The following is a 26937-nucleotide window of genomic DNA, read 5'->3' on the forward strand; positions in this document are numbered from 1 at the left end:
AAAGCTAAGGGCTGCCATCCACATATAGAACATGAAACGTTTCCTTTCTAGGTCTGAATTATCTTACTTAGGATGATTGTTTCTAGCTCTTCATTTACCTGCAAATTTTATAGTTTCGTTTTTCCTAACAACTGAATAATATTCTGTTGTATAAATATACCATTTTTTTATTATCCATTTTTGAGTTGATAGGCATCTGGGCTATTTCTAATTTCTGAATGTTAGGAATAGAGTGGTAACAACTTGCATAGATTTCTGTAGTTAGATGTAGAATTCATCGGTTGTATACCCAAGGGTAGGATAGCTGGATCTTCTCATAGATTGGCTTTTAATTTTTTTAAAGGATTTTCAGAGTGGTTGTACCAGTTTATACCCTATCCCAGCAATATATAGATGTTCTCCTTTTCTCACATCCATTCCAGCATCCACTGTCATTTGTTTTATTCATCTTGGCCACTCTGACTAGTGTAAGAATGAATCTCAAAGTAGTATATTTTCACTTTTTTTGGCTAAGGATCTTGAACATTCTTTTATTGTCTCTCTGCTATTGATGTTCATCTTTTGAGAACTCTGTTTAGTTCTATGTCTCATTTTAAGGTAGGTTACTTGTTTTCGTGATGTTCACTTTTTTTTAGTTCTTTGTAAGAAACTCCAAATATTTCTATTAAACTCAGGTACAGGAGAGGATATCTACTCCAGACCTGTTTTTATAATATGTATAGTCTTAACTAAAGCAGTAAAACCACAGGGCAAGATCAAGGGAATACAAATAGAAAAGGAGAAAACCAAAGTATCCTTATTTGGAGATGATATGATTTCATATCTTTAAAAAAAAACAAAAAAAAAAAAACAGGACAAACAAACAAAAACTAAAGGACTTACCCAAGGAAATTACACATAAATACTTTCACAAAAGTAGCAGGATGCAAGATTAATGCGCAAAATTTAATAGCCTGAAAAAGAAATCAGTCAACTGGTACATTTCATGGTATGTGTGTGAGAGAGGGAGGGGGAGAGAGAGAGAAGTGGGGAGAGAGGGAGAGAGGAATGGAAAGATGGCTCAGTAGGTAAGACCACAGAATACTCCTCTAGATAACTGGGATTCAATTCCCAATACCCAAGTGGCTCACAACTATCTCTAACTCCAGTTCAGTGGGATCTGACACCCTCTTTTGGCCTACATAGGCACCAGGCACACAAATCATGCCAAATATACATGCAGGAAGAACACACATATGTAAAAGTAAATAAGTCAGTTTAAAAATAAATTTTAAATTTCAAGATATAGTCACTGAACTGGTGATAGATAAATTTTAGGGCTTGTTTTGTTTTTGAGAAAAGATTTTCCTATGTCCTCTAGTTGGTCTGGCACTCAATCTATCCACCAAGTTAGTATCCAGCTCACAATTCTTTTGCCTCAGCCTTCTTAGTGCCGGGATTCCAAGTGTGAGTCGCTAGATGCACCTTAATAATAGGAGATAGACACATCATTCCCCTTCTCTATTGATTTCCATTACTGCTAATATGCAAATGTCTGTTTTCATCCACCTTTATTACTAGTGTTTGTTGGTTTGCTGTTGTGAGTTTGTTGTTGTGAGAGTAGTAATTCTCAGTGGATAGGGTGATACTTCAAGTGTAATTTATTTTGATATTTTCTCAGTGACTAATGATAGTTGGATCATTTTATGGTGTTCTTTAATATTTTTTTTTAGAATTGTCTATTTCAATTACTTATGGTAAAGTATTACATAATCTCGTGATCTCTGCTTTGCATTTGTTGTCTCCTTCTCCGCTTATGTTTTTATCCAATGCCATCCAAGGTCCTGTTTTTGTTTTTTCTTTGTTTTTGGAAGCTTACATAGTTCTTTATTATCTCTTAAGTTGCTAGTATAATGCTTCCAGTTTGCCATATTTTTTTTTGCAAGTTTGCTTTGGCAGTTTGTTGTCTTTTATATTTTAATATAAAGTTTAGAATTCTTTATTCTAGTTCTGAAAAATATGTGTTATTTTTATTAAGGATTGTATTGAACTCTTAGTCATTTCCAGTAGTTTAGACATTTTAATAATGAAAATTTTAATTGTAACATATCTGAGGGGAAAAAAAACTAGAAAGCAAAGAATTATCATTGCACAGTTTTGAGATTGTGTAGGCATGTGTATTTCTGTGTCTTTGGTCTATGTTAAGTAGGAATTGTTATTTCTGGCGTATGGTAAGGCAGAAGTGAGGCATGGATGGTAAATCAAAAGTGTTCACCTCATGTAGGCTAGGAAACAGAAAGGAAACAAGGCGTTGTTCTGCTTTCTCTGTGCTCTCAGAAAGTTCTGCTTTCCCCTGTAAGAGTCTACTGTGTCCAAACAATTCTCCTAGTCCACCTCTCACAGTGTTAGCTAGCATGCAGGAGCAACAAGCTGTAGGCTGATCCCTTAAACATTAGGCCTTTGGGGAATATAGTTTAAGGTCAAAACTATAGCATTTTACTCCAGGCTTAAGTCTTTTACCCACATTACCATGCAAAATGTGTTCTATCTATCTACAATGTAATATGTAATGATTCGCTATTCCAGCATTGTTCGAAAGTCTGTCCAAATTCTCTTTCTACTTCCAGTCAAAATTTAGTTGTCCATACTTATAAGAATAAAAACAGTAAGTCATAACCCCAGAATATAATCTTAAACATTACCATATAAAAGTCAAGGAACAGAAAAATATGGAAGGCTAAGACTGTGATACAAATCATATCCATTTTTCATATAGACAGATGACCTTTCTTAAATTTGTATGTGAGTAAAAGCATAATGAATGATGCTTTCAAGAGAGAAATGTACAAGCTGCACTCCAAGTTTTACCGAATACATTCATTAGCATGTAAATCACTTCATGGATCTATAATGAATAAGTCATGTTGCTGAATTTTAACTTCCCCTTATCATGTCTTTTTTTTCAATTAAATGTTGGCTAATTCAGAAATTGGAGATTTTCTTTTGAAACTTTAATAATAATTTTTAATTTGTGGTTTCCAGGCTACTATTACATTTCATCATAAAAAATTGAAATATTTAATAACTTTTTTTTCATCATTTTAGGTGATGGTATTTGTACATGCTCGCAATGCCACTGTAAGGACAGCTATGTCTCTAATAGAGAGAGCAAAAAATAGTGGCCAGATTTCCTGCTTTCTACCCACCCAAGGACCAGAGTATGGACATGCATTAAAACAGGTGAGTGCCAGGAACCAGTGCACACGGTGTTTGTGGTACCTAGGTCTTAATAGAAAATGTATAATCTGAGAAGTTAATGTTACAGAGTCATTAACTTCTGAGACACTTAATCTTTTTTATACATTTGGGTTTCACTTTCTGTGATGGAAACACAGTGAGCAAAAAGCAGGTTAGAGAAGAAAGGGTTTATTCAGCTTACAGTTCCACACTGCTGTTTAGCCCCAAAGGAAATCAGGACAGGGCAGGGTCCTTGAGGTAGGAGTTGCTGATGCAGAAGTCAAGGAGTGGTGCTGCTTACTGGATTGCTTCCCCTCAACTTGCTAGGATTGCTTTCTTAATTTCTTTTTTTTTTTAATTTTATTTAATCTTTTTTTATACTCTAGATTTTTATTCCCCCTCTTGATCTACCCTCTTGACTATTCCACGTCCCATACCTCCTTCCCGTTTCCACGAAGATGTCTCTCCTCCAATCTCTACCCTACCAAACCTCCATACTCCCCAGAGCTTCAGGTTTCTTGAGGATTAGGTGCATCTTCACTGACTGAGGCCAGACCAGACAGTCCTCTGCTGCATATGTGTTAGGAACCTCATATCAGTTGGTATACGCTGCCTGGTTGGTGGCTTAATGTCTGAGAGTTCTTTGGGTTCCAGATTAATTGAGACCTCTGCTCCTCCTACAGAGTCACCTTCCTCCTCATCTTCTAGCTTTTCTCTAATTCACCCACAGGGGTCAGCAGCTTCTATGCATTGGTTGGGTATAAATATCTGCATCTGACTCTGAGCTGCTTGTTGGGTCTTTCAGAGGGCATCCATTCTAGGTCCCTTTCTGTGAGCACTCCATAGTCTCGGTAATAATGTCAGGCCTTAGGGCCTCCCCTTAAGCTGGATCCCAATTTGGGCCTGTTGCTGGAACTTCGTTTCCTCGGGCTCTTCTCCATCTTGGTCCCTTCAGTTCTTTCAGACAGGAACAATTCTGGGTCAGACTTTGGACTGTGGGATGGCAGTCCTATCCCTCACTTGATGCCCCATTTTTCTGCTAGAGGCAAGCTCTACAAGTTCCCTCTCTCCAATGTAGGCCATATCATCTAAGGTCCCTCCCTTTGAGTCGGAACACAGGACCATCCCAGGGATAGAACCAGCCACAATGGGGTAGGCCTGTTCTCACCAATCACTAATAAAGAAAATGCTTTACAGTCAGTCTCTTGTGGAGGAATTTTCTCAATTAAGCTTCCATCCTTTCAGATAACTCTAGGATGTGTGTCAAGTTGACACAACACTAGCTAGCACATATATAAAGTAAAGGGTTTCATCGGGTATTTTCTTTCACATAAACACCTTGTTCTTAATTCATCTTCTAAGAAGTGGCTTTTGTTTTTGTTTTTCTGGTTGGTGTACTTTGATTGGTTTGTGTTTTGTTTTCTTCTTTGTTTTGTTTTTTGGACTTTTTGTTTTGTTTTAGTTTTTTGGGACAGCATCTCAATTATCTTTTAAAGGGTCTGAATAAATTATCTATTCATTTATCATTTCTATAACTGAAGTGTTTATTTCTACCTTTTAAAATATAGGTTGGCTATAAAAATGAGTTTGCATTTATAAAATACCTTAACATCTAATGGCTTTATTATTATTTTAAAATTTGATAAATTAGAATAGTTTAACTTTCTTTCTTTTAGTTTATAAACTTAAAGCATTGCTGAATATAGCCTACCTAAATATAAGATCATTAGGAATGTGAAGATCCTGAGAATAATGCCTTAACTGCCTCTTGTATACGCAAAAGACTTTCAAATAGTGTGGCCTTTTGCAACCTTGTTAAGAAAACAAAAGCCTCTCTGGCTTCCTGATCAAAATCTGCATGCAATCCAAATTCCTATGTCCCCATTACAGTTTAAAAGGTATTGCTCTAAGTGATTTGAATAATAATAGTATCTTCTGATTTTTTTAGCAGATATTTTCTTAAATATGTCAATTTATTGACAATTTTGATCTAGATAGGTCTTGGTGGTCTCGCACATCCATGATTCTTAAAAAAAATTTTATAGAACAGCTAGTATTATCCCTTTATTATTTATGGCTGTTTTCTTTTGCTACTGTAGACTAGGTAGTTATAATAGAAACTACTAAATACTTTTGTTCCTTACATAAGATTTCAATTGCCATAGAGTAATTACATGCAAATGTATATGTGAGAAGGTTTAACAGACTGTTTGTTTAATGGCTATAAGCTTATAGACCTAATGCAATCCATGTTTATATTCCTTAGTATATTATATCCCTTAACGGTATCTAGAGGAACAGAACTGATAGATTTGGTAGGTAGGTAGGTAGGTAGGTAGATAGGTAGGTAGATAGATAGATAGATAGATAGATAGATAGATAGATAGATAGATAGATAGATAGATAGATAGGTAGATAGATAGATAGGTAGATAGATAGATAGATTACTTGTTGAACTGATAGAATGTCTATTTATTTATTATAGTGGCTTACAGGATGTGGTCTAAGTAATCTACCAATGACTGTAACAATAGAAAGTCTAATAATCAGTGCAAGAGGCTTGATGTCTCAGCTAGTTTTCAGTGTACACTGGAATCCCAACGAAGAAGGCTTTAATGCCAGTGAAGGAATGGACTTGCAAGAGAAGTGAGAGCAAGGGCAAAGCAAAGAGAGAGCCAGCTTCCTTCTTCCACGTCCTTTATATAGACTACCACTGACGGTTCAGCCCCAGTTAAAGCTCCATCTTCCCATCTCAAAAGATCTAGATCTTAAAGAGCTGGATTAGATGTGGACCTTCCTAGTTCAAATGATCTACATCAGAAAAATCCCTCACAAGAGTACTGAGCAACTTGGGTTTTTCTTAATTCCCAGTATAGTCATGTTGACAACCAAGAATAGCCACCACACTGAATGAACATACCTCTCAGTTTCCACTTTCGTGATGTATTTCACATGTACTGCCTTAGTGAACTTACCTCACAGGTACTGCCTTAGTCAAGGGTATGTTGCCATTCTGACAGTGTGGCAGTCACCATTGTCTTTTAAAGTTTTAAATTTTAACTCCAGTCATCTGATACTTGTTTTGTATATCAGATTGTCTTTCAGTTTAGAGCCACACGATGTATTAAAATTTTTTTATCTCTCTTTGTAATACCCTGCTATATAGCATTTATTTTGTACTTTGTGGGTATTATATTTTGAGTTACTTATCGATCATGAACTTGTGTGAATCTTTGAAAGGCAAGTTGCTATTCATAGGTCTTGTTTTTTTTCTTTAGAAATAAAAATCAACTCCACTGTGTTGAGAAGCCAAGGCTTGAAAGCTGCCCTGTCTACTTCTGGCTGCTTCCTAGCTCTGTCCTCAGAGCTGCTTCTCTTGTAGATATTTCATTCTTAACATTTAATAGTCATAATATTGCTCAGCACTTATGAAGTGCTTGCTAGTGCCAGGCATTCTATTATCTTTTTAATTTATCCCGTCCTCATTCCATAGTGATGTAGGTTTATACTATTCCTAGCTTTTGAAATAGCATATCTGTAAGAACTTCACATGCAGCATGAAACATTCTTACAGACACAAATACCTATTCTGAAAAAGAAATAATACTGAGAATTTGAAAGTTTAGTGTAGGGAAATAGATACAGGTAAGTAGATGTTCACATCTTTAGTCGTTTTATTATACTTTTAAGTATAATACTTTTAAGTAAAGTTACCCTGACCCAGTTGTCATTGAATTTATTTTTTGCATGAATTAATGCCTTTATTTATTATTTCTTATGAAGGAATATTGCCCTGTGTACCACTATTAGCCCTTTATGTATTTAGTAGTAGGTGTTGGTTTTTCTACGCAAAGGTCCGCCTGCCTACTTTACCTACCAACATTAGGTACACCAAAATTACTCTGTATGTACTTTCAGTCCTAAAAGAAAAGCAACATGATAAGTGCTTTTGTTTTAATTTTCTCATTTGGTTGGTATCATTGTATTGAATTTTACACTCTCATGCCCTGACGCAGAGAACATTCTTTGCCACTGATTCTTAGGCCCTCTTATCATTCCCCTCCTTTCTTTCTCCCTGGCTGACTGGTCCCACTTCTCTCATATCTCTTCCGTGCCACAATGATTCCTTAACCAAAACCCTAACCCTAACCTCTAACCTCTAACCTCTAAACCTAACCCTAACTCTTTCTTGCAGTTTATGATTTACCCAGTGCCATTGAAAGCACTTTTTAAAAATCAGTTTAGGAGCTGGTCGTGGTAGTACATGCCTTTAATCCAAACCTCTGAGAGGCAGAGGCAGGTTGATCTTTAGGAGTTTGAGGACAAGCTGATCTAAATAGTAAATTTTAGGACATCCCAGACTACATAGCAATATCCTGTCTCAAAATCAAAACAAAAACAAAACAAAAAAAAAGTAATTTAGTTTATATGTACAGACTTTTTTCCTGTCTCTGTTGTACCACATGTATGGAGTGCCTGCAGAGGGCAGAAGAAAGTATCTGGTCTGCTGAAACAAATACAAACGGTTGTGATCCACATTATGGTGCTGGGTATCGAACATAGGTTCTCTGGAAGAGCGATAGTGCTCATAACTGCTGAGTCATCTCTTCTTCTAATGCAATTCTTTATAGTTTTATTTTAGCACTATTTTAGTATAAATAATTAAACCCAGAACAAAACTGTCTTGTCTCCCTGAAATGATAATAAACACTATATATCCAGTTAGCCTGAATGTTATTACCCCCCACAAAGAGACTGTTAAGCCAGAAATATACCTCAAGAAAGAGTTGCCACTTATATTTGTATAAGTTCAAAATAATTTGGAAGGCAGATATTTTCATTATTAAACCATTGTTTTTAATTGTGTTTTTCATTTTAAATTAAATGGACTTTTTTTTTAAGAATCTTCAGATTTTGTCTTTTAAGTTACAAAAATCTTTTTAGAGACAAAGTTTTTTTCATGCACACATATACACTTTAAATATTGTAGCAGTAGATTTAGTTTCCCTACCCACTTCCTTACTGACCACTGTCTCTTACTTATGGCCGCCAAACTGAGTCTAGTGTTTTGTTTTTTAACATATACCATATTGAATATTTCTCTAGTTGAAAATGGTCCATCATATGGAAAAACTAAAGAAGAGACTAACTTGAAATTTCTGTTGGACAAATTAGAGTAATATGTATCTGAAAGCTAATTTAGAGAATAAAACACTGTTTTCTTTGCCTTTGCTGAAGTAGTGGCAGCTGAGTTTGACTTGCTTTGTTACAAGCTGTGAGGTAGTATTAATGACTTTATTTTTATTTTTACATCTTCATTCATCTGTCACTCTGATCATATAATATTAGAAATTCTTTTAATTTCTGATAAGTAAAGAAAGATGGTAGGAAGAAATAAAATGTCCCCCTTTGCTTTTAGCTTTAACTTTATGCATATGCACAATGTCATCTCTTTAAATGGGTGTTTTACCAGCCTTTTATGGGATGTCAGTTAACATGGTAACTCTGCTGTTAGTTATTTTTAAAGGTAAAGCTATAGAAAATTACCTTAAGAAATTACTGCCTACTTAGCTGGGTTTAGGAAACTTGACAGTAATCCCATAAAGAATAAAGGCTTTGAATCTAATCAAATATGGATTTTAATTTCACTTTCCAACTATAATATAGTCTTTTAACATAGTCTTAGTATTGCATACAGTGGCAAGAGCATTTGTATCTTGGGTTTTTCATTGAAAATGAAATTTAATGTTTGTTCAGTTGATGTAAAATGAATGCTGTAAAAGCTTTGAAAGAAGTGAAGAGAAAAATAATAGCTTAAAAGGATGAGTGTTGCAATGGAATTTAAATTAAAAGACAGAACCACAAAACAATGAGCTGTATTTACATTTCAAATGATTTCCCCTTTTCTGGCTCCCCCCTCCCCCTCCCCGAAAGTCCCATAAGCCCTCTTCCCTCCCCTTATTCCCCCATCCACCCCTTCCCCCTTCCCTGTTCTGGCATTCCCCTATACTGCTGCACTGAGTCTTTCCAGAACCAGGAGCCACTCCTCCGTTCCTCTTGGACATCATTTAATATGTGGATTATGTCTTGGGTATTCCACGTTTCTAGGCTTATATCCACTTATCAGTGAGTGCATACCATGATTGATCTTTTGAGACTGGGTTGCCTCACTTAGTATAATGTTCTCCAGCTCCATCCATTTGTCTAAGAATTTCATGAATTCATTGTTTCTGATGGCTAAATAGTACTCCATTGTGTAAATATATCACATTTTTTTTGTATCCATTCCTCCATTGAGGGATAGCTGGGTTCTTTCCAGCTTCTGGCTATTACAAACAGGGCTGCTATGAACATAGTGGAGCATGTGTCCTTATTGCATGCTGGGGAATCCTTTGGGGTATATGCCCAGGAGTGGTATAGCAGGGTCCTCCGGATGCCCAGATTTCTGAGGAACCGCCAGACTGATTTCCAAAGTGGTTGCACCATCTTGCAATCCCACCAGCCGTGGAGGAGTGTTCCTCTTTCTCCACATCCTCGCCAACACCTGCTGTCTCCTGAGTTTTTAACCTTAGCCATTCTGACTGGTATGAGGTGAAATCTCAGGATTGTTTTGATTTACATTTCCCTAATGACTAATGATGTTGAACATTTCTTAAGGTGCTTCTCAGCCCTCCGAAGTTCTTCATGTGAAAATTCTTTCTTTAGTTCTGTACCGCACTTTTTAATATGGTTATTTGGTTCTCTGGGGTCTACCTTCTTGAGTTCTTTGTATATATTAGATATTAGCCCTCTGTCAGATTTAGGGTTGGTGAAGATCCATGTAGAAGACTTTTCACTTCAGTGTGTATGTTAGATAAAGAGCATGCCTTAGTCCTCCATGATGTCTCAAGCCTTTTAAAAATTTATTTCACTATTTAATCTCTCTGAAAATAACTCCAATAATGCTGTGATTCTTCCTATATAATCCTTGAGTTTTTTCCTGTTGGTTTAAGATTTAATATAGAAATGCTCATTTTTAATTGATTAAATTTCTGAGCCCTCTCTCATATTGCCTACAGTACAAAGATAGAACTTTGCACACAATTACTATATGACTCAGCAGTTCAACTAGTTACATTTATACTAGGGAAATGAAAACATGGATTCATAGACACACAAATAAGTATCAGTTTTTGCAGGAGGTCCACCTAAAGTCTAAATAACCCAAATGTCATGTTGTGAAAATAGATGAACAGCCTGTGATCTGTCCATCCACACCAGTGTAAAGTACTCAAGTAAAAACTGAAGTAGTGAACCATCACATACATCAACTTGCATGAGTCATAAGGACATTTAAGGTAGATGAAAGGAACCAGTCCAGAATATACTGTTTGGTTAAATTTGTGTAACATTCCTAGAAGTGACAGGCATCCTGTAGAAAGACAGAACAGATCAGTGGTTGTAGGGATTTTGAGATTGTCTATAAAGAAACATTTCATGGGTCAGTGATACTGTAAACCAGAGGTTCTCACTTTTCTATCGTTGTGACCCCAACCATAAAATGATTATGAATCATATTGTAAATATCTAATATGAAAAATATCTGATATGTGACCCCTGTGAAAGGTCATTTCATCCCCAAAGGGGTCAAGTCCCACAGGCTGAGCACTGCTGTTGTAAATAATCTCTTTGTATTTTGAAAATGTCAGGGGTTGCTATGTAGCAATACAGTCATGGAATTGATCAGCAGTAGTGTAAAAACTAGTTGTTTTTACCCATCTTAGAAGTAATAGTCTTTTAGATTTACATTCTTTGGCTCATCACTAGTTCATATGTACTGTGAAATAGGATAGACCACAAATGGTAAATTAAGAATAAATAGGCCTAGGATGGTGGCACATCCCTTTAATCCTAGCACTTTAAAGACAGAGGTATGCAGATCTGTGTGAGCTCAGGATGAGCCTGATCTATAATAAAAGTGCCAGACTCCTCTCACAGACTAGAGTTACACCCCGACTTTCAAATAAGATCTCAAAAGTAACAATAACAGCAGAATTACCCTAGGAGTCTGTCAACAGATGAATGGACTTACAAGGATTGGTTTATATAAACAATAGAATGTTTTTCAGCCATAAAGAAGAATGAAGTTACATAATATTGGGAAGTGATTGTATCTGGAGATCCTCGTATTTGGTGACTTTAGTCCGTTCCAGACAGATACCATGTTTTTTTTCCTTATTCGCTTAACTTATGTTTTTATATATGTGCAGAAAACCTTCAATGCATATAGGGCATGAAAGTAGAAGGAAAACTATATAAGGTAACACATAAGTCTCTGCGGGGAAGGTTCTAGGAGAAATGAGCTGTGGGGGTAGGATATGCTCATAGTGTACTTGTAAGGAAATACCTTTTTAACCCCAGTACTATATTCTATGATTGAATGAATGAATGAATGAATGAATGAATGTCAGTTAAAATATTGCTTTAAAAAAGAAGCCAGAGAAACTTAAAGTGACTGTGCGCAATCCACTTTATGCAGAGGAATGGCATAATTTAACCAGAGCTGTGAGTTCAATGTCGTCCAATTGCAGAGTGGCATGCACTCACATATGTTGCTGAGCTGTGAATCCATTACATGATGATAGACAGCGAACTGATGACTTTAAATGAAATTAAAACCATAATTACTTTTCAACTTGTTTTTTTTTTTAATTCTTGGAAATCTGATCCAGACTAAGAAAAGCAAAATGTGTGTGTGTGTGTTTGTATGTGTGTGTGTGTGTGTGTGTGTGTGTGTGAGAGAGAGAGAGAGAGAGAGAGAGAGAGAGAGAGAGAGAGAGAACTTGAATCAACAGTGTCCTAATCCATACATTGATAACAAGTGTATCTGGTTATTCTAGTGCAGGCAATCCACAGGCAGGCCTCAGCAGAAGCAGGCAGCCAGCCTGCAGTACAACTGCACAGCTCTGTTAGCTTTCGAATGTTGGAAAAGCAGAACTGGTTAAGGGGCCCCCCTCCTATTTTGGCTTCGGAAGGAATTCTGTTATCCCTTAGCAAATGCTTCCATGGTCTTTGATATTCATAAGAGATGTTTCAAGAAATTTTTAAATAATATCTCAGCTCTAAACGGAAAAAAGCAATGTGATTGCAGTATAGTACTTTTATTACTTGATATCTCTGTGACCAGATAGATGCCTGCCAAAAATAACTTGTGGGAGGAGAGATATAATTCAGCTCTGTCATAATAGGGAAGGGAACGCAGAATTAAGGAAAGCAGGAGCGTGCAGCAGAAACTCCTTACATGGCAGTGGCCGGAACCGAGGGACCAAACTAATGCTCGTAAAAGGCTCTTCCACACTGGTCAGCTCCCGCCAGGCCAAACGCTCCACCTCCTGAAGTCTCCATTACCTTCCAGTAGTGAACATGGCCTGTGGTAGACACTGTAAATTCAGACTTTAGTAACTCATAAAGTTTGCTGTGTTTTCTACAGCCTAGCTGTACTACAGAAATATTAATTAAGAGTGCATTTACGTTTTATTAGGCGTATATTATCTTTGGGACTTTCAAAGTGTCTATGTTGTCATTCAATTTGTTGGCCACTAGGTGGTGGAGTTTACTAATTTATTATACCCAACCTATAAGCAGAGTTTATAAAGTGATCTTTTCTTCACTTGATTGTTTAGAAATTAAAAGAAAAAAAAAAAGTAAGTGACGCACGATGCGGTCATTTTGGCAAGGCCTGGATTAGAACCCAGCTCCCTGACCTCCTTCCACACCATATTCATATATGGAAAAAATAGTCAAAAATAAACTCATTGATAATGAGATTTTTTTTACAAAACAATAATAAATAAACATATACGATCCCCCAAAGGGTTTTATTATTGAATACCTTTTAAAATTGTTACACTAACATCTTCAGTTTCATAAAAAATTCTTTAGTGAATTTCATCAGTTTATACAGTTTATATAGTTTATTGGTGTAAAACTAATGCAGAACCCACAAGTTCAAACCAGTCAAAAAAATGAATACTAACAAGGAAATTAGTGCATTCTAAGTAGATATATAGTTATGGGGGAAATGTGATTCAATATCTTCCCACCAAAGAGTAACATGAGCACAGCTATAGGTGAACACTGTGGGCTTTTTACAAAGTTTTACCTTAAGAAACATTAAAATAATTTTGCTTTCTTTGATAAACTCATTCAGTATGTATGAGATACAGCAAGTGCTGTTAAATACTAATTAACTGCCTTTTTATGTTTTTTATTGTCTAGGTACAAAAGTCAAGAAATAAGCAAGTGCGAGAATTATTCTCAGATGGTTTTAGCATTCATCATGCCGGGATGCTTCGGCAAGACAGAAATTTGGTTGAAAATTTGTTTTCAAATGGGCATATCAAAGTCCTCGTCTGTACAGCCACATTAGCCTGGGGTGTCAATCTTCCTGCACATGCCGTTATTATTAAGGTAGGAGCTTACCGCCCTTTGCACATGGATTTGTGTGTCTGTTAAAGCAAGCTCCTGAATTGATTTATTTAGAAAAATTTTGTGATTTGTCTGTTTCATTTACTGAATGTTGTTTTAGGCAGAATTATTTTCTCCGGTAAAAACCTAGTTTATATTACAGAATTTAACTCTATCCTACCTGATGAAGGGATTATTTAAAGTACACTATTGAAATCTTCCCATATTTGCCCAATTTCAGGTTCCAGCTCTTCAGGATTATATGTGTGTGCTTATGTAAATTTTATTAACTTTTCCTCATCTAGGGAACACAAATATATGCTGCCAAAAGAGGCTCCTTTGTTGACCTTGGAATTTTAGATGTCATGCAGATATTTGGCCGAGCTGGACGACCGCAATTTGACAAATTTGGGGAAGGAATCATTATAACAACACATGATAAACTCAGCCATTACCTCGGTTTGCTCACGCAACAAAACCCAATCGAGAGTCAGTTTCTGGAAAGTCTTGCAGATAACCTAAATGCAGAGGTAAGAGCGTGGAAGTAAAATGTGGAGAACGATTAAATTGGTTGTTTATTTGTAGTATTAGCACTACAGTGATTGGAAAGAGACAAAAGAGAGGCTGCAGAGATGGCTCATTTATTAAGGGTTATACTGCTCTTCTAAAAGACCTGGGTTTGGATCCCACCCTCCTGCCCTGAAAGGCCAGCCCCAAGGAATCGGACACCTTGTTGTGGCCTTTTCTAGCATCTGTTTGCTTGTATACTTACACCACACACACACACACACACAAAACCCACACATTTCTCTTTAAAAATAGAGAAAATAATAGGATAAATGGCAGAATGTTGCTTATTTCATTGCAGTGTAAAATATTTACAAGACCGACAGGAACTTGTTGCTAACTATGACATTTGCTTTATATCAGAAATCTAACCTAACTTGTAGAGGTTAGGGAAATAAATAGCAATACTAGCAATGTACATTTGTATTTTGCTTCTCTAATAAAACTTTATTCGATTTATAAAGTTATTTTATTGGATCATTTGATAGCTTTGTTATAAAAATTTTATACAAATTATATAAAACTAAAATTTGGGCCTGAGTATCAGTTTTATTTGCATATGTGTTTGTGCAGCTTCTGTGCTCAAACCTGACGGATCTCAGCAGCCTGAGTATCTAGTATCTTAAGTGACAAAGAAAATAAACATTTTTAACAATTTAGCGTGTGTGTGTGTGTGTGTGTGTGTGTGTGTGTGTGTATACATACTGTTCTCCCTTTCCATTCACTGTTTTCCATTTCCATGCATCCTTAATTATTGCTGTGGTAGTCTGTACTTTCCTATGTCAGCTTCCTTTGTTAGCCTGAAATTGTCTTAATTATTTCAGTAGGTTTTATGTGAGCTTGAACTAAATGAAGGACATACTCACAGTCACAGTGTATACTAGTCTTACGCCATCTACTTCTAATGGATTATAGAAGTGTCTGTGACACCCTGCTTGTATTATTCATGTTTCCTCTCTAGAGTATGGAAAGCAAAATGGCCTGGTTCTCTGTTCAGAACAGTGGACAAAGGAGGGTCAGCACTCCTGGAAGCACAGTGCAGTGGCCTCCAAAGAGTCGCATGTGTGGCTGAAGGGTTCAGAGGTTGAGAATACATTGGGTGCCAGGCTGCCACCAAACAAACAAACAACAACAAACCCTTTGTGAAAGCTCTGTATAAGGTCATAAAGATAACAAGGCTTGGGAGGTATGACTGCAGATGAGAAAAAGAAGGCCTGAGCGGAGGTAGATAGCCCGTGGGAAACGGCACTCCTAGGACTCCTAACCACGCCTAGGACTTGAGTTTGTTCATTTGTTCCTCAGGACCCACGCGGTGCAGGGAAATCAACTACTGCACATTGTCTTCTGGCCTCCACATGTATGCAATGGCACACATGATAACACACATGCAGATAACACTAATAAAAGTATTTTATAAATGAAAGAGGGGAGAATAATGAAAGGCTCTATTTTCTCCTAAGAAAATTACACGAAAGATAAATTTGACTCCAAAGACAATCTACAGTAACTCAGTCTCAGTCCTTGTTGAATAATTTAAAGGACTAGATATAAATGACATGCATGTCTTATGACCATTCTCTTACTTTTTTCAGTCATAATGCCCAGTGATATCCTCGGATATCTGTAGCACTTGAAATTGATTTTGCAAAATGGTTTTCGAACACACAGGTCCATTGAATCTAGTTTATTTAAATGGATCTTATATTTGGTACATCTTAGATAAAAATGTAGTATGTTAAACTAAACCTTGTATTGGTGCTTTGCTTTTTCCCACGATCTAAAGATTTTTAAAAATGTCAGCAATAATTTCTCTGACTTTTACAGTGCAAAAAGGTTGGGCTAGCTGGTTTTTATGTCCCCTTGAGGCTAGAGACTCAGTTTGAAAGAGGGAACCTCAGCTGAGGAAATGACCTCACCAAAAGGGCTTATGGGCAATAAGGAGGCACAGTTCACAGTGGGTGGTGCTCCCCCTGGGTTGGTGATCTTGGGTGCTATAAGAAAGCCATTAAGCCATCAAGAACAAGCCAGTAAATGGCACTCTTCCGTGGCCTCTGCAGCAACTCCTGCCTCAGATTCTTTCCCTGACTTCCTTGGATGGTGGACCACAAGCTTAAGATAAAACAAATCCCTTCCTCCATTAGTTGCTTTGGTTATGCAATTTTCTCACAGCAGTAGCCATCCCAATGAAGACAGATTTCTATGTAACTTTATTTTAAAGTTTGTGGAGTCTAAATTTTACTCAACTTAGAACTAATATCTTTGACCACATTTAAGTAGTAAATCCAAGTGCTTTTTTTAAGTGTACAGGAAAAACAAACTGAATTTTTATTGTTTATAACAGTAGAATAGTATCAGTGAAACTAGTCATACTCTGTGAATCAAAGTCAATAATGGTGCATGTTTTTTACGACTAACTACTTAATAGATATGCCATTTTCAGAAATGTCATCTGACTGTGAATATAATTCCATTTAGATACATAAAGGACATCCATACTTTGAAATTTTTAGCCTTTGTAGTGAGGTTTATCAGTGCTATTTTTTTTTTACCTCAGTCTACTGAAATTTCTATTCTAATTTCTTGATAATAATACAAGTTGAATGTGAAATTAATTTTTGTTAAACTGGAAATCAAGTATGAATCATTTTATAGCATGAATCTGGACTGTATTATTAAGACCATGGGTTTACGTTTACCCCATCATTGTTAAGACTCAACACTGGCAATGAGTAATGCCAACATCAAGTTAGACCAGAAGAAGCATGTTGCCTCGAGGAGTCCTTTGACTTTATGGATCAAACCTTAACTGATTAGACAAATACATTAAGTATAGTTTGAACATTAGTGTTTTATGCATATCTTTGCTCTTTGATACCTCTTAACATCACTCCATAATCATAAATCTGAAAGGTCACAAGTGCATTCACTTTATAAGGCCACGTGAGTTTGCACTGAGAGAAAAGCCAGTGTCTGAAGCTTTTTAACACGTTTTCAGAAGATGTCACTAATCTTCTACACTCTTCTAGTCAGCCACCTGTTAAATTTCATATATATTTTAAAGCCAGGGTACTTTTCCTATATTCTAATATTCATTCTTCAGAAGAATTCCATGTGTGCTAATAAAGATTATACATGTACCCAACTTATGTATAACCATGTTTTCCCAGTCTACCTCTGATTATTCCCCACCAGAAGTTCTTTGCCCTAGAAAGGAATTCTTCTGACCTTATCACCTTTAGTGTCCTTTTTTTTTTATATATATTCTTTTGGTTTGTTTGCTTTTTTTTTTCTTTTTACTTATGAAATAGTGCTCTTGTTGACTTGTGAAAAATCTATTACATGCCCATTCTACTTTGCCATGAAGCACATACCACAGTTGATTTACTATGCAGTCCCTTGGGACTCAGCCACACGTGCTTACTTCCAGCCTTAAAATAAGTGAGAGGTAGGATGAAATTGTTTTATGTATTATAAGGTATGTGTGCATGCGTGTGTGTGTGTGTGTGTGTGCGTACACATACATGATTATGAACTTGCTTATTTAGATTTTATATAGTTTCAACCAATTTTCAAGGCATGCATATGTTACAAATAATATCCTTTCATATTAAACTTTAATATATCAATTAGGTATGAAGTATAATTTAAGTCATATATCTAAATTTCTAAATGTGGTGAGTTATATTTTCATTAATGAACTTTATAGAGTAACATTTTCATCATCCACACACCTAATATTTGAAAACCATTGTTGAGTATGAATCTATTGTTAGGCATGGAAGTTGAGTTTGGAGTTGTTATCCCAGGGGTTATGCATTTCAGATTCATGCAGGGTGGCTGGCACGTGGCCAAGGACCATGCTTTTATGCAAGAATCTTTATACAGAGTGTACAGACTTACTGCTGACTAGTAATATGAATGAATACATTTCAAAGATAAAAGGTGAAAAAGCTGTCACCAGGTGGCAGCTTATGTTTACAAGACACTTTTCATTTCTGTCACAAGGTGGCGATAGAGGACTAGCCTCATAATACTGTGGACCATGAAATGAACATGTATTTTTTGGTTCATTGTCTTTCCTTTTTGTGAATGACTACAAGAGCTGTATTACTTGAGCAGGAGAGTGATACCTGTGCCCTCCTTCTTTTCATCTTATCAGAGGCTACAATAGCAAGTTACTCATGTTCATTTACTGATGAAGCTTATTTTGCATTTTATAAATCTTGATTTCATTTACATTAAAATAATGTTACATGATGTCATACTTCATAAGACATTATGTACCTACACACACACACACACACACACACACGCGTGCGCGCACACACACACACACACACACACACAGGGTAAGTTACTTAGTTACTTAGTTGCCTGAATAGGAAGAATATTTTATTGGGTATAGTGTAGGAAGGTATTTCTTTGGGGAATACCTAGAATACTGCCTATATCAAAATCAAAATATCTGACATTAAATAGGAGAAAGGGAATGTCTGATTTTTACTCATTATCAAACTAGTTTCTTTTTATTTATATTTTTACTAATTTTATTAGCTTTTCAAAGGAAAATTTCAAGATAAAATGTATAAGGCCCAGTGTTAACAACTGAACTTTTCTTTTTTTTTTTTTTAATTAGATATATTCTTTATTTACATTTCTAGTGTTGTCCCCTTTCCTGGTTCCCCCCTCCCCTGAAAATCCCATAATCTGTCTCCCCTTCCCCAATCAGCCCTCCCCTGCTTCCCTGTCCTGGTATTCCTCTACACTACAGCATCAAGTCTTTCCAGGACCAAGGGCCTCTCTTCCCTTTGATGTCTAACAAGACCATCCTCTACTGCCTATGCGTCTGGAGCCATGGGTAACACCATGTGTACTATCTGGTTGATGGTTTTGTCCCTGAGAGCTCTGAGAGTACTGGGTGACTCATGTAGTTGTTCCTCCTGTGGCACTGCAAACCCCTTCAGCTCCTTGGGTCCTTTCTCTAGCTCCCCCATTCGGGACCCTGTGCTCAGTTCAATGGCTTTCTGAGAGTGTCCCCCTCTGTATTTGTCATGCACTAGCAGATCCTCCCAGGTATCAGCTATATCCGGCTCCAGTAGCAAGCACTTGTGGGCATTGATAATAGTTTCTGAGTTTTGTAACTGTTTATGGGATGGATCCCTAGGTGGAGCAGTCTCCGGATGGTCTTTCCCTCAGACTCTGCTCTACACTTTGTCTCTGTATCTCCTTCTGTGGGTATTTTGTTCCCCCTTCTAAGTAGGACCTGAGTATCCATACTTTGTTCTTCTTCCTTCTTGGGCATCATTTGATATAGGAAATGTGTCTTGGGTTTTCAAAGATTCTGGGCTAATATCCACTTATCAGTGAGTGCATACCATGAGTGTTCTTTTGTGATTGGGTTACCTCACTTAGAATGATATTTTCCAGTTCCACTCATTTGCCTAGGAATTTTATGAATTCAGTGTTTTTAATAGCTGAGTAGTATTCCATTGTGTATATATACCACATTTTCTATATCCATTCCTCCGTTGAGGGACATCTGGGTTCTTTCCAGCTTCTGGCTATTGTAAATAGGGCTGCTATGAACATAGTAGAACATGTGTCCTTATTACTCGCAGGAGAATCCAGATGTCCCTCAACAGAGGAATGAATACAGAAAATATGATATATATACACAATAGAGTATTATTCAGCCATTAAAAACACCGAATTCATGAAATTCTTAGACAAATGAATGGAACTGGAAAGTAGCATCCTGAGTGAGGTGACCCAGTCACAAAAGAACAACTGAACTTTTTAAAACTGAACTTTTTGGAGACGGTGAAGGTTATTGGAGGAAGAGGAAAGTGAGTGCTGTAGCAGTTGTGAAAAATAAGGTTCGCAGAATAAACAAAGTTTAAGTTAGCACTGCAGCTGAATGCTAATACTTGGAGAGTAATAATACTGGTGAGTTTCTGGCACAGTAATGAAGTAATCATACGTTTTTACCACGTGGGTGATAGAAATGTAAGGGAGGAGAAGGTTAATTGCTAACATAATATGCATTAACTGATTTTTCTCATATCTCATGTTCACTATTAACATCTGAAATGTAATAGGATGTGTGTAAGTTTTTGTTTTTTGAGGAAAGGTCTTGCTGTATAGTCATTGTGTTGTCCAGGTTGACCTCATTTACAGCCATCTTCCTGGTGTAGCCTCCTCAGGACTGTAATTATAGGCGTATACAATTGTGCCCAGTGAGTATGTTTAATTCTTAACTTTCATAAACACCATTCAATATATGGCTATATAATACTTACTGGTTAAACTGGTTATTAGTTAGATACCATAGATTTTATATAGAAACACATAAATATAGAAATATTTTTCTATTGAAGAAATTCAGACATGCAAATAGATTTCAGTCAAACAACTTTCTTTTCTTTCTATCCTCTCCCAACCCCTTCTCTCTTTCTTATTCCAGACAGGGTTATTCTGTGTAGCCCTGGCAATCCTGGAACTTGCTCTGTAGACCAGGCTGGTCTTGAACTGTCAGAGATCCTGACTGTGTCTACCAAGTACTGGAATTAAAGGTGTACATCATCACTGCCCTACCAAACCTGTCCATTTTTTTAAACAAATCCAGAATAGAAAACTTTTAACTGCCCCACCTGTAATTGTGTGGCTCCTTATTGACTCAGATTTAGGCTTTGTTTGTTCGTTTTGCCTGAGTGGGTAGGACAGTGTTAAAGATTCAGTCTATGGCCTTGTATGTACTAAGCATACTCTCTGCCACTGTCCTACATTACCAGCTAATCTACTGAATATCTAACAGAATTAGTTCTATAAAATTAAAATTATAGGAATTAAAACACATATGATGTTTTTCTATTATAAATGCTTAAAGGACTTCCTAAAATGCTTCCCAAAATTATATAGAAATAAAGCAAATTTAACTTTCAGTTTTCTTTAACATTAGTACCTTAGTTTTTACTTTCCTTGTTTTTCTTTTTTTGGATTTGGTTTTTTCAAGACAGTGTTTCTCTGTGTAGCCCTGGCTGTCCTGGAACTCACTCTGTAGACCAGGCTGGCCTCCAACTCAGAAATCCACCTGCCTCTGCCTCCCAGAGTGCTGGGATTACAGGCGTGCGCCACCACCGCCCAGCTTTTCCTTGTTTTTCTAAGATGTAATAATTTATACAGAACACATCTCTTCTTATTAAATTGAGCTAAGGATTTGTCAAAGAATTACAGGTGTCAAGTCTCACACTTCTGATACTCCCAGATATTCCCAGAAAGTACTACTGCATTTAGTTGGTCTGCTAGATAATCGAATATATCTCTCACAAGTATCTCATTAAAATTCTGTTAATGTCACTGTCTAATAATTATTTCTTTACACAGATATTTTTTATTTATCATTTTATTTTATTTTTTTAATTTTATTCGATATATTTTTTTATTTACATTTCAAATGATTTCCCCTTTTCTGGCCCCCCACTCCCCGAAAGTCACATAAGCCCCCTTCCCCCCTCTGTTCTTCCACCCATCCCTTCCTACTTCCCTGTTCTGGTTTTGCCTTATACTGCTACACTGAGTCTTTCCAGAACCAGGGGCCACTCCTCCTTTCTTCTTGTACCTCATTTGATGTGTGGATTATGTTTTGGGTATTCCAGTTTTCCAGGCTAATATGCACTTATTAGTGAGTGCATACCATGATTGATCTTTTGAGACTGGGTTACCTCACTTAGTATGATGTTCTCCAACTCCATCCATTTGCCTAATAATTTCATGAATTCATTGTTTCTAATGGCTGAATAGTACTCCATTGTGTATATATATATACCACATTTTTTGCATCCATTCTTCCATTGAGGGATACCTGGGTTCTTTCCAGCTTCTGGCTATTATAAATAGGGCTGCTATGAACATAGTGGAGCATATATCTTTATTACATGCTGGGGAATCCTCTGGGCATATGCCCAGGAGTGGTATAGCAGGATCTTTCGGAAGAGACATGCCCAGTTTTCGGAGGAACCGCCAGACTGATTTCCAGAGTGGTTGTACCAATTTGCAACCCCACCAGCAGTGGAGGAGTGTTCCTCTTTCTCCACATCCTCGCCAACACCTGCTGTCTCCTGAATTTTTAATCTTAGCCATTCTGACTGGTGTAAGGTGAAATCTCAGGGTTGTTTTGATTTGCATTTCCCTGATGACTAGTGAAGTTGAGCATTTTTTAAGATGTTTCTCTGCCATCCAAAGTTCTTCAGGTGAGAATTCTTTAACTCTGTACCCCATTTTTTAATAGGGTTATTTGGTTTTCTGGGGTCTAACTTCTTGAGTTCTTTGTATATATTGGATATTAGCCCTCTATCTGATGTAGGGTTGGTGAAGATCTTTTCCCAATTTGTTGGTTGCCGATTTGTCCTTTTGGTGGTGTCCTTTGCTTTACAGAAACTTTGTAATTTTATGAGGTCCCATTTGTCAATTCTTGATCTTAGAGCATAAGCTATTGGCGTTCTGTTCAGGAACTTTCCCCCCTTTACACAGATATTAATTGATATTTAATCAATTAAGAATATTAAAATATTAAAAAATTTCAAATCATTAATTGATATTTTTAAGTTAGTGCATGTCTGAAATACATTAAAATGTCACATTGTACATCCCATTTACTTTCTGAACATAGTCTATACATTGCTCTTTTAGTATAGTTCACACATATAAATTTTTTTTAAGCAATGAAAGCACATCTTGTTTTGTTGGACTGTTATTTTCATCTTTGTATACGCATATATGTATATGTATACGCATATATGTATATGTATATATATATATATATATATATATATATATATATATAATTTTTTTGTTTGTTTGTTTTTTGTTTTTCAAGACAGGGTTTTTCTGTATAGCCCTGGCTGTCCTGGAACTCACTCTGTAGACCAGTCTGGCCTTGAACTCAGAAATCTGCCTGCCTCTGCCTCCCAAGTGCTGGGATTAAAGGCGTGTGCCACCACAGGCCTGGCTCATCTTTGTTTTTCTTATTGTTAGTGCTTTGGAAATGTAATTTGTCACCCTTTCATCCAGGAGAGCTTCCAACTTAGGACACACCTCCACGTTGAAGCTGTGTTGTTACCATTTTTGACAGGATATTTTTTAAATATAAGTTTTAATATGTATAAACCTGTATTTTTTATAGAAATGGTTATATTTTTTTATTTTTTAAAATTTTTTACACTCCATATTTTATCCCCCTACCCCTTGTCCACTCTTCAGCTGTTTCACATCCCATACCTCCTCACCCCCTGTCTCCATGTGGATGTCCCCACCCCCCACTCCACCTGACCTCTAAATGCCCTGGGGCCTCAGGTCTCTTGAGGGTTAAGTGCATCATCTCTGAATGAACACAGACATGGAAGTCCTCCACTGTATGTTTGTTGGGGAACCTCATATTAACTCGTGTTTGCTGCCTGTTTGGTGCTCCAGGACCTCTCAGGGATCCAGATCAATTGAGACCTCTGGTCCTCCTACTGGGTCGCCCTACTCCTCAGCTTCTTTTAGCCTTCTCTAGTTCAACAACAGGGGTCAACCACTTCTGTCCATTGGTTGGGTGCAAATATCTGCATCTGACTCTTTCAGCTGCTTGTCGGGTGTTCCTGAGTGCAGTCCTGCTTGGGACCTCTCCTTGAGCTGGATCCCACTTACAATTTTCTATTGTGTTCTGGTTGTGTCTATCCCAGTGCTAAGACAATCTGTAGAGACAAAGCCAACTTTCCTTCTGTATGTGTCTTTATAATTACTGCACAGAAGCAGGGAAGTCCATGCACAGAGTAGGACTTTGTTATTATTTTGGTATACTTATATTATATTAAACTTTTCAGAAAAATTATGTGAAACTGAAACAAATTTAATATTAAGTGATTAGGTAAAAATAGCAAATAACACAAAAGTCCTTTAATACTATATAAAAAAGTTCATTCCTAGAAAACATCAAAAGCCATAAACTTGAAGAAATTCGGCTTTTAGATTATCATTTCTAATGTACTGTTTTCAATTATATGAGGTAACCATGATGTTTAAGAAATTGAAAATGTCATGCCTACCAATTGTGCTTGCCTTTTTAAAAAAATACAATACCTATTTTCAAAAAGTAATTTCTGGCACAGTAGTGTTTGCCATATTTGTTAGTCTCTCATGCGTTCCTTTAATTTCTTCTGTATTTTTAACTTGCAGATTGCGCTAGGAACAGTCACCAATGTGGAAGAAGCAGTGAAGTGGATGAGTTACACTTACCTCTATGTGCGGATGAGAGCAAACCCATTAGCATACGGCATCAGTCATAAAGCTTACCAGGTATAAAGCTCATTTGTTTGTTCCTTTCATAATGTGAAAATAAATATGTGTAACTCTCACCTCTTTTGAAAAAGAGTTAGGGAACTGGAATAAAATTTCAGAGCTGCGGTGTTTTTTAGAGAACACCGAACAAAATGAAATTAACCCTGATCATTACATTACTTTAAATTTCTTTTACCACTAATACTTTTAAATCTGTATTTATGTTCTGATGAAACCATTTTCGGATAGATTTCCATGTGCAGTATTTTGCTGTGTTTGCTTTAAACTGGTATATTAGTTTGGGAGTAAACTGGACAGGAAGAAATTTATGTTGATGTTTTAATAATCGGCTTATGTTCTATATAATCTGTTCTCCTTATCAAGTTGCTCTACCCTCTATTCTGAAATTTTTAAGTGGTGGCAGTGAGGAGTTATCATCATAACTCTCTGGAGGCCAGAATCACTTTCATGTACAGTGCATAGGCAGACTGAGAATTGGATACATGTGGGACAGCCTTCCTCTAGCTTTATGGTTGTGTGGTCCATATGGCTCACAGATTCCATGTGACCTTGTTCTTTCTTTAGAACTCTGCTTTTGTGCTGTAAGTGCTTCCTAATTACAGAAAAAAATCCTGTTGTGGTTTAATGAAAACATTATTTCACTATCATCATGTGAATATTCAATTATGTCAATTCAAATTTATCAGAAAAATTTAATTTATTTCAAAATGTTTCTCCTTTCCCAATAACACACATCTGATCTTGTTCCCAAAGCCAATCCTAGGGCTTTTCTTTTGTTTTTCCCTTTTCTGTACAGTAGATTTCATACAGAGATAAACAACAATTAGTGCCAGTGATGCTGCTCTGAGACCTGAGTTTTCATACTGGATTTTCCCTAGAAAGTTTCCCACTACCTTTCTCTTTTTCTATGCTGGTCTTTAAGTTCCTGCTTTGTTTTGCAGCCAAGTTGATTGGTTGAGAGATACACGTTTTCATTGTAATCTGTAGGTTTGTTCATGTAGGTACTCATGAGACACGGCATGTTCACATTACAAGTAAACAGATTGTGATGTAATTGAGGCCATTATGAAAACTGTCCAGAGGGTCAAACTTACCTTGGTGCACGTACGTATGTGATATGTTGAATGAGAAGTGTTCCGCATAGGTGGCTTGCTGTATTTGAACACTTCACCCTCAGTTGGCAGTGCTTTTTGGAAAGGCTATAGAACAGTGATTCTCAACCTGTGAGTCCTGACATGTGGTTCATTTACACAGTGGAATACTATTCTGCTGTTAAAAAACAAAGACATTGTGAATTTTGTGAGCAAATCTTTAGAAAACCTACTTTAGAATAAATGATAGCAATATTAATTCATTTGAATTTGAAGATATTCTTTATATTTCTCTACTCCATTAGAAACCTTATTTTACCTTGTTGCTTATAGCTAAGAGGACTCTTAGAGACGTGGAATGTGTTACACATATGAATGTACAGGTCCACATAAGCATAAACAACATAGCAATAAGTAATCTTTCAGATATTGGGTTAAATATCATAATTGCTGCTTATAAAAAGACTAAGGCAGAGAGCACCCACGTCTGTATTTGTCAGGTACTGACAGTGCCTCTCATGACACAGCTATATCGGGCTACTGTCACCAAGCACTTATTGGCATCCACAATAGTGTCTGGGTTTGGTGACTGTATATGGGACGGATCCCCAAGCGGGACAGTCTCTAGGAAAGCATGGTCTTTCCTTCAGTCTCTGCTCTATACTTTGTCTCTGTATCTCCTCCCATGAGTATTTTGTTCCCCCATCTAAGAAGGACCCGCAATGGAGGAGCTAGAGAAAGGTCCCAAGGAGCTGAAAGATATTGCAGCCCCATAGGAGGAACAACAATATGAGCCACCCAATATCCCCAGAACTCCCAGGGAGTACAACCACCAATCGCAGAGTGCACATGGAGGGGTCCTTGACCCCAGCTGCATATGTACAGAGGATGGCCTTGTTGGACATCAAAGGGGGGAGAGGCTCTTGGTCCTGGGAAGGCTCTGTGCCCCAGTATAGGGGAATACCGGGACAGGAAAGCAGGAGTTGGGTGGGTTGGTGAGTAGGGAGAGAGGAGGATGTGGTAGGGTGTCTTTGGAGGGGAAACCAGGAAACGGCATTTGACATGTAAATAAAGAAAATATCTAATTTTTTTTAAAAAAAGATACTTGGGCAGATTATGGTCCCCACGTGCCTGTTAAAACGAGCTTGTAAGAGGCCAAAATGAGAGAATTATAAGGGGGAGGCCATCCTAGAGCACATTGTAAATCTCAAAAGTTTAAAGCAATAACAACAGAGATTGTATTGTAATAGATTAATTACTATAAAATATCCAATTTTCT

General features: G+C 36.9%; 1 protein-coding gene across 1 annotated transcript in view; it reads left to right on the top strand.

Annotated features, from left to right (window-relative positions):
• The window catches only part of Ascc3 (activating signal cointegrator 1 complex subunit 3), a 269368-nt gene that overhangs the window by 101120 nt on the left and 141311 nt on the right, over window positions 1–26937 (top strand). Inside the window, exons 14-17 of the mRNA XM_052163239.1 lie at window positions 3085–3219; window positions 13474–13665; window positions 13968–14192; window positions 24445–24564. Coding sequence (XP_052019199.1) covers window positions 3085–3219; window positions 13474–13665; window positions 13968–14192; window positions 24445–24564 — 672 coding nt within the window. The remainder of the gene's footprint in view (window positions 1–3084; window positions 3220–13473; window positions 13666–13967; window positions 14193–24444; window positions 24565–26937) is intronic.

Source organism: Apodemus sylvaticus, chromosome 19 (genome assembly GCF_947179515.1).
Source record: "Apodemus sylvaticus chromosome 19, mApoSyl1.1, whole genome shotgun sequence".
Taxonomy (NCBI): Eukaryota; Metazoa; Chordata; class Mammalia; order Rodentia; family Muridae; genus Apodemus; species Apodemus sylvaticus.